The sequence below is a fragment of the Egretta garzetta genome, unplaced genomic scaffold, assembly GCF_000687185.1.
Source record: "Egretta garzetta isolate BGI_Z169 unplaced genomic scaffold, ASM68718v1 scaffold256, whole genome shotgun sequence".
Lineage (NCBI taxonomy): Eukaryota > Metazoa > Chordata > Aves > Pelecaniformes > Ardeidae > Egretta > Egretta garzetta.
The window spans coordinates 3,001,612-3,018,331 of record NW_009260073.1 but is presented as its reverse complement, the minus strand read 5'-3'; the positions used below and the strand labels follow the sequence as shown (position 1 = coordinate 3,018,331).

Sequence of the window (16,720 nt, the reverse complement as noted above, 5' to 3'; positions counted from 1 at the left end):
GATCAAGTGTAACATGAAACCCCACCCTTAGAAAGGCTGATCAATTAAAAGGGTGAGGTCAGTGTGCATAAATTAGAGTGCATTAAACTCATGCTCTGAATGCATCTTTCAGTAAAGAGTTTGCTTCCTGTTTTATTTAAAATGTAGAATAATTGTCATCAATTTAAATGCATCTGTAAGCAGTCTTAATTTCTTCAGTGTATTAATAACACTTTTTGAGAGTTAAGTTTATATGCATTTTGAAGTTACAGTTTGATTTACTTGAAAGCAGTGATAGAAGAATAACTGATGTATTACTGAGGGTGTAAGTATGACAAATTCCAGATCTGGGTCGAGAAAGAACCTCAGTATTGGCCAGTATGTCTGTCACTTCAATCACAATTATTGCATAACCTTATTAAGATTAGCAGTGATTATCTACAATTATAGAATCATAGAATCATCTAGGTTGGAAAAGACCTTTAAGATCATCAAGTTCAACCGTTAACCTAACCCTGCCATCCCACCACTAAACCATGTCCCTATCCAAGGGTATCTAATGGTGTCCATTAAAGGCAGAAAATGGGCCACTTTTTACAATAGAAGTGTCATTACACAAATAACAGAAAATCACTCTAGAGACGCTGTGGGCTGTCTTTTGTACACATCTGCCTTCATCTACCAAGGAAGGTTCTGCCATGGCTTGGGATGATGCACATGAGAGACACAAGAGCCTGCCCCAGACAGCTGTGTGCTGCTGCAAAATGGACAGGGTTGGTCCCTCAGCAGGCTGACCAGGGCAGGAGTGAGCAGTCTTCCCCAGATCAGCAAATGAAGGGAAAACTGCAATGAGAAGAACAAGGGAGCATTTCTGAGCCAAGTGCATTTCAAGGCTGTAGTTCCAAATGTTGCGTATTCTATATCACATGTTCCTTGCAGAGGTGTGGTACCTTCCATGTGTTGGACCTCTGGAGTCATCTTGGGTGATCTTATAACTCGGTGTCATCACTCTGACCAGCCAGCTGTTAGAGACATTCAGAGCATTTTACTAAGTCTATACACTTTTCGTTATTGCATAATGAAAAAAAAAAAAAGGCGGGAAAGGAAAAGCAGAAAGTCCAGAGGAAAGGACATTTTTTAAGTGAGGTTCCCTTCGTGGGGATTCCTCTGGTTTCCATTGGGCTGAGGAGTGTGTGTGTTTCAGCTTCTGTATGCATGCAGGCTGTTTAGCCCCAAGCTCTCGAGGTCCTGGCTTCCCCAGGGCTTCTTGGGGTTCCCAGGGCCCCCCCCCGCCACAGCTCCCCAGCAGGAACTGCTCTGGAGACACCTCTGAAGGGAGGAATCATGGTATGGAGAGAACATAGGAAAGGATAGCAGCCACTGAGCATTTTAGTTTTCTTGACCTTCTTTTGAGAAGATGGAAGGAAAGAGAAAACAGTGTGGTGTTTTGGAGGCACTGAGCATAGCATTCAGTTCACTGTGGGCTGACAAACTCAGAATTCTTAAATCAGGATTTATTTGTATTGTGTTGTTCATTCTGATAGTATCATTAGAGGCCAAACTAAATGAAGCCCCTTAGGAATTATTCTTTATTTTACCTGAACATACACTGTCCGTAGGTATAAAGTCTGTCTTTAAAAAATATCATTAGTTGGGGTGGGAGAAGGAAACAGATTATGGTTTTGACACCACTGTATTTCAGGGTGTGTGGCTGAAAGGATTAGCTATACTTCTCAGATGACTGAAGCTCGCACCCACAGTATTTAATCACTCTGCTGTTCAGTTGAATTATTGAACACATTTTATGATAGTTCTTAATGAACTGGTGAAAAAGTCATCTGAGTCCTACCTAAATATTTGCTGTGAGAACTTTTTAAACATTTAGACAAATACCAGTGACTGTTTAGTGAAAGAACTTGCTTTTTTTATGTGTTACCATCTTTCTTTGAATTGAAATAAACAGGTTTTTTCTGCCCTTCCATCAGTCCCAAAACTACTTGTTTCACCCATTTTTAAAGATAGCTATGTGCTACGTGAGGGGTTGAGGTCTTAAGTAGTGTACTGGAATACAAGTATCAGGTGGTGAGAATGCTTTTTCGTGTAGTAGCTACTATTTGGATTAAACCCTATTCATGCTCTTACATGATACTGATTTGACAAATAGTGTAGGTAGGTAAGCAGGTTTTTCACGTGTTTCTGTTTTTCCAAGAGGCTGGCTAAATTTTTAAGTCAAATTCATAGGGTTATATTAGAAGTTCCTTTGATTTATTTTCCAGTTTCTTTGTGGCTTCAGTGCTCTGGGTTTCATGATGGACAAACAGCAAGGAAAGGTAAATGAATTGCTTTGTAAGGCCCAAAGAGGGAAAGTGATGGTATCAAACATAAAAAAGAGCTAAATGGAGACTGTAAAGGAATATATATGTTGAAATACAATCCTGCATCTTTATATATATGCTGCAGTGGCATACCGTTCTGCACCGGGATGTTTAGGAAAGCACAGGAATGTGGGAAATTGTTGGGTTTTTTCAGTCCAAGTCAGACCAAACTCCTACATACACTGTTAATTCCCACAGTAGAAATCCAAGGGAAATGTATCAGCTTAAATATTTTTGGCAAAGAGAGCAGCAATATCTAAGTTTCCATTGTTCCACCAGAATACTTCAAGTAAGTTCTAGGACAGGTGGGAAACGACTGCTCTTGGAGGCTATGAAGTACACTCCTGGTGGTATTTAGAAAGCCAAACAGTGGTTATTGGACTTTTTTCGTTTGTTTGTTTGTTTGCTGTTGTTAATGCTCCCTATTTACAGAGAGAGACTGTGAAGTCTTCCTTACTCTCCCATCCTATGTCCCCCAAGGGGTACTGTCCGCTTCCCTGGCAAAGAAAGCGCAAGTGACTTACAAATTTGAAAGCAGTGATTCAGAGCAACCTAATGGCAATTGCTGTGTCCCAGGGAGCTAGAAACTGAAACTTTGCTATGCTAAAAGGTACAGGAAGCTTAACTTCAGAACTAGGAGATAGATCTGAGTGTGATTTACTCCAAACGAACAAGGTTTCAACCGCACTTGATTGAGTGAAGCAAAACTGTTTTCCACCAAATAGAGTGCTATTGACAACAGATACTCTCCTTTTCATTGTTCTAGCGTCCTCACTTTTTCACTCCTTTTGTTCCCAACACAGATAATTCGTCACACCACATCTTTCTATCACAACTTTATCTGCAGTTCAGGTAGAAACATAGCAATTAGAATCACAGAAGGAAGAAAAGTTCGGAAAAATGATTCAGCTTCCCCAAATGGCCAGAAAAAATAGCTGATGTTAAGTCTGTGCTGGCTTAATTACAACAATGAAAACCTTCTATACAAAATAATGCAAGGCATATGGGGTAAAATACCAAGTCCCTAAAATAATCGCTTCTTAGAAACATCATTATTTTCTTCCTAATTCTTGGAAAGTATTTCTTACTTGTTTCTTACTTGTCTTAAGTATATTTTACTTAACTTTTCCAGTTTACAGTTCTCTGCACAACATTTTAATAGTTTGGTATTTTTTCAACAAATTTTTTAAATTGCACAGTCTTGTTCCTTTCTAGTATTCTTGCAATGGAAGAAATGTTCATAGATTATCCCTGACAAACCTGCAGCACTGTAAATGCACAGATGCTCGGTCGTGGAACATTTGACAGTTTGCTGAAGCTGAGTAGACTTTGTACTGTAAGCCAATAACAGCAATTTTAACAGAAGTACTTCATACCTCTTATATGTTTAAATTCTGAATTTTTGCCTCTGCCCATAACTTGATCAGATTTAGTAGATATTAAATACTGTTAAGTATTAAACTCTATCAATATTCAGTGGCCTTCATCACTTAGAATGCTAATAATTTTGTCGCTTGTCTCAGTAGTGTTGGCAAATCTACAGAATTTGTTTTAGGCAGCACTGCTTGCAATAATGGCATTTTAACAGAATTCCGGGGAACCAATTACCATCAACATTTTTATAGATTGAATTTGTGAGAATAGTTATAGAGACAATAAATAAAGTTTCAGAGGTTTTAATGTAATATTTACAGTTTGAAAATTAATCACCATTGTGTATGCTGCTTTATTTGAGTATTTTATGGAACAGGTGACTCAGATGTGTTATTACAGTGCTATGAATACAGCAGGAAAATTTAATATTTTCTAAACTCACTGTTTCAAACAAAAACTGAAAAGAAGAAAAATACATTTGTGTCATTTTGCAAAAATACTTTTAGTTAATGCTGACATTTAAAATCAACTAACTGTCCCTCACAAGGGAAGACACAGGTAGGAAACCCGGAAGATGTATCACTAGAAGTTTTCACCCACTCAAGAAAAAAAAAATAATCATAAATTATTGTATAAAAATACCATAGTTTTATATTTCTAATCTGTTTCCCTTTCTAACATTTTGAACATTTTTTTAATACCACTCATCAAAGTCTTTTTGGTGCCAAAGAATTCAATATTAGTGTGAAACTGCTTAGCCTTCATGTGAAGCTTTACTTACCTAGAATCCAAAGATAGCATTTTATTTCAAAAAATTTACAACATCTAAGGGCTAAAAACCGATGTGGATTGCATTTTCTACGTGTACCTGCTATGTTAGAACATCATGTCTGTTCCCATTTTAAGTTACCTGTCAGCAAACAACCTCAATTTTCAACACTTCTTTAATGCGAAATCGATCTGGATAGTTGTTTAATAATACTATACTCTGCAATGAATGTTAGTACTTCTTGGTTTACAAAAACTATTTCCACTAAAATGCAGAGATTGTCACATAGGTCAAGATTAGCTTTGGGGTTTATATGGTCTTGTAATGAGAACTGCTAGCTATCACTAACAGGAATATTCTTCCAACATGCCAAATGTTTATCCTTGTACTAGTTTTCCAAAATCAGACTGCCTTACTAGCTGCTTTATTTCTCAAAAAAAAAAAAAAGTTTAGAATTTAATTTTTGCTCTCTTGAGTTTCTCACCCATTGCTTATATAGTTCAGCTGTGTATTTTCTATTGCTTGTAGGGTTCAGATACATAATTGCTTGCTTTAGTGATGATTGTTTTCCAGTTACTTAAGCAGTTGATTGGGACCCATTACTAATGCTAAGTCCAATTTAACTCCTCTCTTGCTTGACTTCATGTTCCTCAGTATATAGTTATATGCTGGGCATAGCACCAGGTATCTCCCAGGTCAGTCAAGTAACGTACAGCTTAGTTTATGAAAGGCAGTTTTTAAGGGAGAAAAAGAATAAGCCTTGAGGATTTGTTTTCATCATCTGTTTTACATTGCCTCTGAAACAGTGAATCAGTACATCAGTAACTTCCTTTGAGTGAAATCTTAAGCTTTATTTAATTCACTTTTATGTAGAAACTACATTAAAGTGCTTTCTTGAAGCTTTTCATTTTGCCTCAGTTTTATTAGCTGCCTTTCTTTTTCAACAGCAATTGCGTGTTGATTTATCATTTAATTCTATTTTTGTTTCCACTCCTTCTGACAGTCATACCCGTCCAATTACATGGACCAAATGAAGCCAAACAAATATAGCGTCATTTATTCTACACCGAGTATGTTGCACAATAAATTCTACTCAAACCCCGAAGGACTATCAAATGGAATCCAGATGGAGCCAGTAGACCTTACGGTGAACAAACGGAGCTCACCACCTTCAACTGGAAGTTCTCCTTCCCCCTTAAAATTTCAGACTGTGCATAGGAGAACTTCACCTGGATTGACTCTGTCCTCACCCAGCTCACCTCTCAGTAAATTCACACCATCACCCCCAGGAGTACAGCCTATCTCCATGCCAATAACAATCCCACCTGTAATGGCTGCTGCTCTTTCACGCCACGGACTGAGAAGCCCTGGAATACTCCCGGTTATACAGCCTGTTGTGGTCCAGCCAGTTCCTTTTATGTATGCTCCCCATCTTCAGCAGCCCATCATGGTGTCCACAGTCCTTGCGGATGAGATGGAAACTCCAAGTAGCATGCAAGGTTGGTGTTGTCAGAGGTTTTTTTTTTATGCTGTCTCATCCTGGGAAAATAACTGTATATCCAAGCACTTTTATGTGTGTTTTTCACATTTTAGGAAATGGAACATAATTCCTGTTCTTCTAAAATATGCAGGCATAGAACTTACTTTGTAAATATTTTACCAAACTTACCAAGGTCGTATTCTGTTCTGATTTATATCTGCATAAAGCTGTTTATCTACTGAGGCTTGGTCTGATAAAAATGTTGGACTGATGAAAATTGTTTTGAATCATAGTACATCAGGAAATAGACTAAAACTGGAAGATTCTGTATTTTAACATAAATTGTTGCACTAAATATAGAGCTGGGGATTGATTTTGGTTTAGCTGTAGATTTTTACATATATTTTTTACTTCCATAACTCTCCATATGTTTGATGTGTTGCCTTCCCTCTCCTACCCTCCCCCATACAGTGCCTGTCATTGAGTCTTATGAGAAGCCTACACTGAAGAAAACAATCAAAGTAGAGCCAGGAAGTGAACCATCGAAGACTGACTTCTACCCTGAACAAATGTCACCTCCAGTGATGACCTCATTGTCTCCCCAGCAAGTAATGTTGCAAGAGTAAGTAGCTTAACAGAAGTCCCAAGATCAGCAGCAGAATGAAAAGCAGTTCATTGCAGCAGTTACCACTTTTGAGGAGTGGGAGGGAGTGCTGCTGTGCTTTAGAACACATAATAAGATCTAGAAAAACATCCTTCCCCCCCACTGCCACTGGGAAATGTGATTTCAACCTTTTTTCCCCCTCTTTAGCAATATAGGACTTCATATATATTTATACATCGCAACCATGTAGATCTGCCGTTTACGTAATGCAGTTCTGAAGTAATGCTAGTCCCAATCCTACAATTTACCAAAAATAGGATACCTGTTTATGTAAAACCAGCAGCAAAATGGAAAGATACTGTAAAGACATTTCATACTGATCTCTGTTTTTATGTTATCTAAAATACCTTTCTTAAAAAGAGTCTTCTGCCTTTCTTTTCTTCAAGGACCTCTTTGCCTTTTAAAAAATTTGGGCTGCTTGGTGGAAAGAACCCCCTCAGGCCTACAAGCTCTGTATATATCCAGTGAAATTCCATGTTTACCTGAGGCCATTGTTCCGTGGGTGGGTTTTTTGGCAGCTCAAGTAGTTCCTGAAGCTCGCTGTCCTTTCAGCCACTTGTTTCTACCCCAGTACCAACTCATTGTGCTGGTACAACTGTTACTGGGGCCACTGCATGAACTGGATCACAGGTCTAATTGGGTTTGAAACAGTTCTGTTTGCAGAAGGCAGAGCAATGGCTAGAAGGAAGAAGTGAGGTCTGGGCAGAAACTTTTTAATTAGAAATATTAAAAATTTCTCAGGAAGTACCTGAGGAGCCATGGGCACCCTTCCATTTCCCATTTTCCTAGGGAAAATTCTGTCAACTTAGTAAAATCATGGGATGGCCGAGAGCCAGGCTCATCTTCCAGCAGGAAGTGCTCTGGCCAGGCGTGCAGGCTGCTGGCTTGGCTCTGGCAGAAGCTGAAGTTGGGAACTGAGCTGGGCTCATGGTACATGACCTCAGAATCCATTTCTGCCCTTTTTTCCTTCTCACCGTCACCCTCCGAGCAGTCGTACAAGACCTCACCTCCTAGGGTGGCAAAGAAGGGCTCCAAGCCAGACTCCCAAAACCAGTGTATGAGTGCGGGGTGATTCAGAAAGAGAAAGAAAGCATGGAACAGGTGGTCTTTTGCATTTTCTTCAGAATGCAGAAAGGCAGCTTCTTCCTTCTGCTCAGGACCGTTCCCAGGTTAGAAGGCACACCGCAGGGCCAGGGCTAACTATGTTCTGCATAGCCTTCTTGTGGGCACCCCTCCTCCTTTTCAAGTCTCTAACTAGCTTAGATGCAGCTTCTAGGCTGCAGGCTCTTAGCAATTAACTAGTTGCCAGCTAGCTTTTATAAACAATATGCTGTTTATTTTAAAATAACCTTGTGTGTTCTATTATAATAAATGTACAATAAAACAGTAAACATCCATGCTTATTAGGTGGTTACTTATCTTCTATAATGGACCTGTCACACAAGGGAGTCGGGTCTGTATGTACTTGGGACTAACTTCTGCTAGGTCAGGACTATCAAATGTTTCAGTTTACTTTTGTTCTCTGTTAGACCTCTTTAACAAGAGCAAACCAGTAAGTGCTGTTCTTGGCTGATACCACACCCTTCCTCCAGGGCTGAGACTTCTGCAGACTTGTCACCTGTGTTAATGATTTGCATTAATTATTTCCCAGTGAGTCCAGTTTCCACAGGAAACCCATCCGCTGAGCAAAGAATATAAAATTTGGTATAATGTGTAGGTAGCGTTGTTACAAAAAACATTTGAATAGTCCGTGTTTCCAAAGCATCTCCTCTGTTTGCTCATGTAGAGCATTACGTTTATGGAGACTCTGTCCTCACGTTGTAACGGCTTAAATTGCTTCCTGGCTGTCCTGTAGGCTGCACTTCTTGCTCGTTCCTAAAGCCAGCCCTTTCAAGTTCAGCATCTGCTGTATCCGCAACAAGAAGTTTGTAAATGGTAGTTTTTTCTCTTTATCGCTTAAAAAAACACATAGACAAATCACACAAGTTACAAGATGAGAGACCTAGACATTTATAAAATTTGCTGTTGTCTCACAGCTTCATCAGCCTCTCTGCATTATGAGCTATAGTTAGGCACTGATTTTTTATCATTTTTCATAGGTTCCAGCTGCCCGAAGTGCACTGTTTAGACACATAAGCTACATTAAAGCAGCATAGGAAGCCTTCAGTCTCACTTTTAAGTGACTGATACTGCGTTAGTGTTAGTTTTTGGCATACGCATAATATATGTAATGTTGGTGGCATTTCTGTAGGGATTGCTGGACTTACTAGAATCTAGTATGTTGGATGGTTGATGTAACTATGCAGTTATTTTCTAAAATCAAACCTGAGGTAATCATCTCTGACCACATACAAGAAGCCTCATTAACGTATTTTCTTGTGAGTGCAAGCATCAAAGCCTAATGCATGCTGTCAACATAGTGTGGTCTGTTGGTAAAGAAGGAGAAAAAGCTGTTGAAGTCATAACATGATTTTTGGAAGATGCGCTTATCGATTAAAGAATAATACTTAAATGGTTAGACTTAACGTGAATTTGTATCTGGTTGTGCAAGAGGGAATGAAAGAAGTAGGGCTGTGCTTTTATTATTGACACTTACTTAATACTTACCTCTAATTTTTGACTCCGCCTTAACCATTTTTTAAAACTGCCACACCCTATCTGATCATTGATCGCATTCTGTAGTCTTGCCAGCCTCCTTTCCTCTAAAGGGAAAATGAGACAGAGACGAATTCACAGTGCTTTTTTTACACGCTCTTAGATGGAAAACCATCACAAACGGTTTACAGCAATATCCCTTTTCTTCCTTTTTCCAGGTGTTAACCATGTCCAGGATTAGCCTCCACACATAGGGATTTAAAGCAAGTTTGCTTGCTGTCCTAAGTCAGAACTTCTCCAAAAAGATTAGCGTGCAACAGCGTTAAAACTTGAGCATTGCTTTAGAGAAGCATTTCTTTGGAAGCTAAAAGCCTGCCTTCCTTATTTGAGAGTATGTACATCTGTGTCTAATATCACCATCCGGGGTGTCCTGCCATTACAATATTTTTAGATAGATTTAGTGTGTACTTGACGAGTACATCGCTCAACAGTCACAGAAACACCCAAGAAAGAGAGTTTGGCTCCCAATTTCAAGCTTGTAACGCTAATAAAAGAATTAATAACAGAATTAAACTTTTTCCACACTGGTAATTCCCATCCTGCTGCTGTGGAGAGCAATAGAATCTTTTTTCTTGTTAAATGACGCCCAAGATTTTCTTTGCTGTGCCTGGTCTATTTTTATTTGTTTTTAACCAAAGGACCTTCAGCGCATGCCCTTTATTTTGCTGAGAGAAGTAGGTATTCAGCATTTCTGAAAATTAGGCCCTAAAGGAACTTGGTTTAAGTAACTAATATAACCTAGTGTTATAATTCGATCAGTAAAGAAATCTGAAATACAGTAACTGAGAAAAGATGGAAGTTCTAGGAAGCTTACTTCTGTCACATGGAGGAGCTGGTTTTGCAACAAGGAATGCTACTATCTGCACATTATATACTAAGTTTCAATTAAGAGCTAAAAAATATATTAAAAGCACTGACATAGATCTGCTAAGGGTTTGAAAAAGCAAGTTTGTGAGGTTGCAAGATCTGTAATGCCACTTACCTTTTTGATGAGCATATTTATTTCCTTTTCTAACATTGACATGGAAGAAAGAATCAAGGTTTTGTCCCCAATTCTACAGTAGGGGTGTTGTTCAAACCCAAATATCCATGGTCAATGACACCTCTTAAGAAGCTCGATGTGTTTTCACGTGCGCAAATGTTTATGTTTTTGTTTGTTACAGAAGTCCATGTGTAGTTAGCACATGTCCTACCTGCACTGTACCTGTGGGCTTCAAAAGCAAAAAATGATGTTTATGAAGGTGGAGGGACAACTTCAGACATCCTGTGGGTGTGCCACACAGGCTAAACTCTACTTTTAGGAATTGACGTCAGTGGTACAGGGAGGCCGCACCCTCCTGCCAGCACCAAACAGGAAATTCTTAATTACTCTCTAAAGGAGTGGCTGGAACAATAAAGATTGAGTTCTGCTTTGAAACCCTAAAGATACAATTTCTTTAATAATATGGAATTGATGTTTCCAATTACAAGCGAGTTGGGTACATTTGAAGGAAGAAGAAAAATTGTGAACAAGTACAAGAAAACTTCACTATGAACTCAGAGACTGAGAAAAATGCGTTTGACTGAAAAACAGGAATTTGAAGGGAGTTTTTCCTTTCTAAGTTTAAAAAAAGCTAGGGAGTAGTAAAAATGGCTACATCATGCCACAAAGTGTGTAAACATTTTAAAATATTACTGCTAGCCTACATGAAATTTGCTAAACCCTCTTGAATTTTTCGACATGCATGTAATGTTGTTCTTCCTGCCAAGAGACAGAGTGGTAATGAATAAAGGGCTCTGTCGTGAATCACATTAGCTGAGGTTTGCTGTGCTAAATGTTTTTCATTTTTAACATTCACTTTGACTTTGCAGGAATCACCCTTCAGTTATAGTTCAGCCAGGAAAGAGACCTTTACCTGTGGAGTCTCCGGACACGCAAAGAAAACGCAGAATACATCGATGTGATTATGAAGGCTGCAACAAAGTCTACACTAAAAGCTCCCATCTGAAAGCTCACAGAAGAACCCATACAGGTTTGAGCATTGCTATGCTTTTCTTTCATCAAGTCTAGGGTAAATTAGTAGACTAAGCTTTTTGTTTGCGCTGATGGCCGGGTGAGCACAGGTGTAAATAACAAAATGACAGAAGTTAGATCTGGTGTTGTTCTGAATATAATCACAGGCTGAGCAAAAGACAGAGGATGTAGCAGGAAAAACCCACAAGAAGAGACTGTAAGCCAAAGCAGGATCACGGTGTATGCTGGTATGCTTTACATTCACTGGCTCTTTGCTCATTTTCTGTCCAGTTGCTTGCAGATTACTCATTCCGCACGCCCTGTAAACACCAAATCAGTTCAAATTGCACTACCTCACCTCTTACATCACTGTTAAATTTCACTGAGACTTCCATGGGAGTAGCCCATTTGCAAAAGTCTGGACTGTGTGCCAAATGCAAACACATCTGCTTCATGTGGACATGCTAACCACTGGTCCAATAGTGCTCTTTTTGGAGTGGGTGTTCCCATAAACAGATCTCCATCTCTGTTCTCCACAGAAATGTTCATCTTGGCATGCTGAATGAATATATATATACAAGTTTTTTACAAAGATATGGGACTCCTTTAGGTAAAATGGTTCATGTCTGTCTTGCATCTCTGTACAAGCCAGCCCTTTACCTGCTGGGCAGCATGATAGTGTTAAGGAGGAGGAGGATAACATATTAGAAAGTAATGACTGAGAGAGTTCAGGTTGAGCTACTTGTGACAGTGGTGCCAGTTATGTACACTACATTAACTTTAAGAAGTCACAACAAGGTTTCTACCTGCTGTGCTGGATGGTAACACCAGTCCTTTCCCCAACTAATCTAGAATACAAGGTCCTGGCTTTGAAGATTCTTGAACAAATGCTTAAACCTTCACACTTCTGGGCTTGATGAGACAAAACAAGGGCTAATGTGGCAGAGGGAGGAACAGAGAGACAACAAAAAAAGAGTTGTGGCAGGAAGCAATTTTTTCATCTGTTTAACTTCAACTACATGGTTTCTAGCCCAGAGTACTCTGCAGCCCTGTACTGTTTGGAGGCTTTTTGAGTAAGCATTAAAGTACTTGCTGAAATTTGACAAGGCAAGAGGATAAATCTGTCGAATATTTAACTGATGTGTTTATGTCTTAAATCCCCACTTCTGTGTTTCCTTTTCTAGGTGAAAAACCGTACAAATGCACTTGGGAGGGATGCACGTGGAAGTTTGCTCGTTCTGATGAACTAACGCGGCATTTCCGCAAGCATACAGGAATCAAACCTTTTCAGTGCCCAGACTGTGACCGTAGCTTTTCCCGTTCGGACCATCTTGCTCTTCACAGAAAACGCCACATGCTAGTCTGAATGTCTTCTGTCCCTGACTTCTGTCACACCTTTTTTTTTTTTTTTTTCCACACGTGCATTTTAATTTGGATTCAGCTGGTCTGAATCTCTGAGTTTATACCATTAAAAGCTTACATACGGTCAGTAACAGATGTTATCTAACCCTTCTATGTCCTTGCCACGGGTCAGACCTAAAGAATGTGAACACTTTTTTTTTTTTTTCTCCTGGGGATGCTAAGCAAACCCTTTCTACAGAGAGTATGTTTAATGTATTCCATTGTGAATAAGGGAATTTGTAAACTAACAGCTTTTGTTGGTTTCTTCATATAATCAACCCAGCATATACTGATAAAATAGTAAATGTTACTGAATATCCAAAATGCTAGTCCTTGCCAGAGACTTTTATTTATGTGCCCTGCAAGGGATACACTCTCATTTTATGCTCAACAATGCAATGCATGGACTCTCCCAACTCTGTTGATTTCTGCAATGTGGTTAATACAATAGTTTTACAAAGGCACCTGATTCAGAAATCCCCTCTGCCCGAACAGTGAACAACACTGTAGAAATAAATCTTAAGCAATATAATTTACTTTACAGATAGGTTGAGTCATAGTAGGATTTACCCCAGTCAAGAAGAAAAATTGGCAGGAATTGGTCTATATGTAGTATTGTGCATCTAAACCAATGTCACCTGTCCTCTGTATTATAGTGTAGTATATATCCTTGTTTTTATTGCATAATGCCCTGGTGGATCTGTTAAATGAAGACCTTGTGTGACACCCTGTGTCTGGTTTCTGTGCAAGTGTATGGATGGAACGCACACGGTACTCTCCTATGACATGGCATTAAATGATCCTCATAGAAACCTACCACACCTCATTTCAGGGATATAGAGTATCCCTCCACAATCACTCCCCTACATTTCCTCTACTTTTAAGTATTTTTTCTCTTTGCTGTACCTCAGAAAATAGCAATCGTTATGTTAGAAATGCTCCAACCTGTATTGTTGCGAGTGCCACCTTAACACACTACAGTATTTAAAATTATTAATCCATAATATTTTTATGAGAAGATGGCATCAGATACGAAGCACTTCTGATGATAAATTGAGTCATGTATCTCTTTTGGATAAAAACATATACCAAATTATCCCTTTGTTAACTCTGATTTGTGACTCTGGTAGTCTCTCAGCGCTAGGTAGACTAAGCTTTCCTGTGGATGTGTCTTACCGCATTAAACGTCAGCAGCAGCAAGTCTTAACTCCCAAGTTCAGTTAGCAAACACGACTCAATAGATAAAATAAACTGAATTCAGCAACCTGCAGTTGACCCTGGAACTGTTCCTGTCTCTGGGAGCCCGCTGAAAGGAAGGTTTCTGTCTTTATGAGCTGGCAGATGTCATGGCACTGCAAGGAAACCGGATGAGTTTCTCTAGGCTCTCGCACACCAGGTGTGTTTTTGCTGTTTCCCCTACGTAAGGTAAACGCTATTCCCTGCAAATTGAACATACTGAAGTCAGATTTTCATTTCTCTTGGAAAAACCCACCGGAAAATGGCGGAGGGGGGAGGAGGGGAGTTTCCTAAAACTCTCCAGGAGGAGGCAGGTGGAGTGCCCATCTGCAGGTGGGTACGCGTGAGCTTGTGGAGCAGGTGGGTTGTGCTTCTACATCCCGTGGAGCCCAACGGCAAACAGAAACGCTCTCGCAGACACAAGAATTCGAGTGCAAAGCGCCTTCCCTTGGAGATAGTGTTGACCAGCTGTTCTGCTGACATCCCATACCCATAGAATCAGAGAAGGAGAGGATCTGTACTTCTTGGAAGAAAGTGCTCCTACAGCAATTGCTGTGAAATGCAAAGTATTGTTCCAGCTGTGTAACACATCTGGGAATATGCAACCGGCAATTTCATGTAAGCAATGGGGCCCTGAACGTGTGCTCTATGAAGGGGAGAAGGGGGACTTACAAAGCGGGGCTGGGGGCATGGCTGCAAAGCTTTTGCAGGGAGGATGAGTGTGCTCTGCTGCAGCATCATGCAGCCTCAGCACTTCACGAGGACCGAGGGAAGTTAGGCCAGGGCGGTCTTTAGCTGACTCTCACCTGTGCATCTATGGGAGCTGAAAAACCTGGGAGGGGAATCGGTCGCGTTGTGGTCGGCCAGGTTGTTACTAACATTGAGGAACTTGCAGGGAAGAGAATGATATTAATGAGCAGCGATTCTAGAGTGTGGATTTTTGTTGGGGTTCTTCATTTTCGGCGGTATCATGTGGCGCCAGAACTGGCCTCCTTCCTTAGGCTCTAGGTTTTAACGGCAGTTCCATAAACGCAGGCACGTCACTGACCATGCGGCTGCTGGAGCCCTGTAGCATCAGGCACAAGTCTACAGATAGTGTCCTGGGATGAAAACAGTTCTCCACTATATTCTGGGGGTAAAAAGCAGATGAGATCCTATAAAAATAAGCAGCTTAATGGCAGCTGATCCCATTTTAGCTTAGCAAATGCAAATGCATAAAATTGGGGTGTTTAAGGAACATTTCTGTTTCATGGCCTTCACAAAATGTTTTACCATCTTCTCTTTTTTTTTAACTACCAATTTAAATCCAATACCCTAAAAGCAGAACAACTTTGTAACTAAGAGTTACTTTGTAGAATTTAACCTAAGTTATTTACCATGTTCATTCATTAGCCAATGTACCTGTTCCCTGAAAATATTGATCGTGGGGACAAATACAGCGAAGATGCAACAGAACTTTTAAGTATCTTTATCCATGTGCCTTGTGATTTAGGACAACAGAAATTTGAATATGAAATATAAATATTTGAGATTATTTCATGCAAATGCCTTGTTTATAGGGTTTTTCACTTGTGTCTGTGGTGTCTTTTTTGTGGAATGTCAAAAAAGTCACAAACAAATACGCTTGCATCTTTCAGCTGAAAATGCGAATTTACATCTTTTAACTGGCTCGTTGACTCATTTTAGCAACCTTTGATTTGAAAGCTATCTTGTAGCTTTTAAATATACAAAACTAAATGCTTCTAAAAAGCCAGTCCTTCCATCTTTGCCCTGAAGAGAAGGCAGTTTAGACATAAAGATACCAAACCCTAATCCCACAGAACGTGCATATTTAAAAAAACCCACCTTTTTCACTGGCAGTATCGCAGTGTGCAGTGTGGAACAGGTAATACCCTTTCACTAAAATGTGCCTGGTTAAGCCATTTGACTACAATGAGTTACTGGTTTCTAAGAAGAGAATTGCAGAAAGCTAAGCGGGTATTGCTGCGTGTGGTTTTACTGAAATGCACACCGCCGTTCTGTGGTGATCTTTCCAATGCCAGATCTTGTCCAAATATGTTGTTGTCTCTGACAAGATTAGCAACACGTAGATGAATACAAATCCTTCCTATAAAAATATTGCAAAGCATTTTACATATCTTAAGAGGGCTACACCAGTTTTCATTATATTTTACAGATATTAGCACCTTTTTAATGTACTTCAAATATTAGAGGGTCAAAATAATCTTTCTGCTTAGCATCTCTTACCTGCAAAAATAGCAGGGATATTATATTTAATACTTGTATAAACTATGCAGAAATTTTTTAATAAAATGTAATATATTTTATAAGCTAATAAGACTGGGTAATTAAAGGTTTCTAGCGTGCATTACTATAACTTGCAAATATGGAAACATTCTGGTAATCTTTTCTTACTAAAGATGTGAATGTTTAATGTACTTTCACTGTTTCTACTTTGGTAGTCCAACGGGAATTCAGTAATGACATTTTGTCATGTCAAACTGTGAATGTAAATTTGTACTGTACAGTCCTCATACTATATTTAGTATACAATGCATATGTATTATACTTGTTAATAAAACCCTTGGAATATTGTTTTGCGGTCATGTCATCATACGCTGTATGACAAACAGCAGTGACACAGGTGCAAGGGTCAGGGGTTTGGCCAGGGATCCCCACTGGGTGTTTGGATGGCCTTTCTGCAGGCAGGGGCAGGCAGGGCAGGGCAGGGGCAGGCAAGGCAGGGGCAGGCAGGGCAGGGCAGGGGCAGGCAAGGCAGGGGCAGGCAGGGCAG

The 16,720-nt window shown here is 39.7% G+C and overlaps 1 protein-coding gene across 1 annotated transcript in view; it reads left to right on the top strand.

Annotated features, from left to right (window-relative positions):
• KLF3 (Kruppel like factor 3) overlaps window positions 1-15,766 on the top strand; it is a 26,246-nt gene extending 10,480 nt beyond the window's left edge. Inside the window, exons 3-6 of the mRNA XM_009641276.2 lie at window positions 5,501-5,996; window positions 6,449-6,599; window positions 11,148-11,308; window positions 12,474-15,766. Of these exons, the coding sequence (XP_009639571.1) occupies window positions 5,501-5,996; window positions 6,449-6,599; window positions 11,148-11,308; window positions 12,474-12,655 (990 nt within the window). The 3' untranslated portion in view covers window positions 12,656-15,766. The remainder of the gene's footprint in view (window positions 1-5,500; window positions 5,997-6,448; window positions 6,600-11,147; window positions 11,309-12,473) is intronic.
• Window positions 15,767-16,720: the final 954 nt, after the last annotated feature.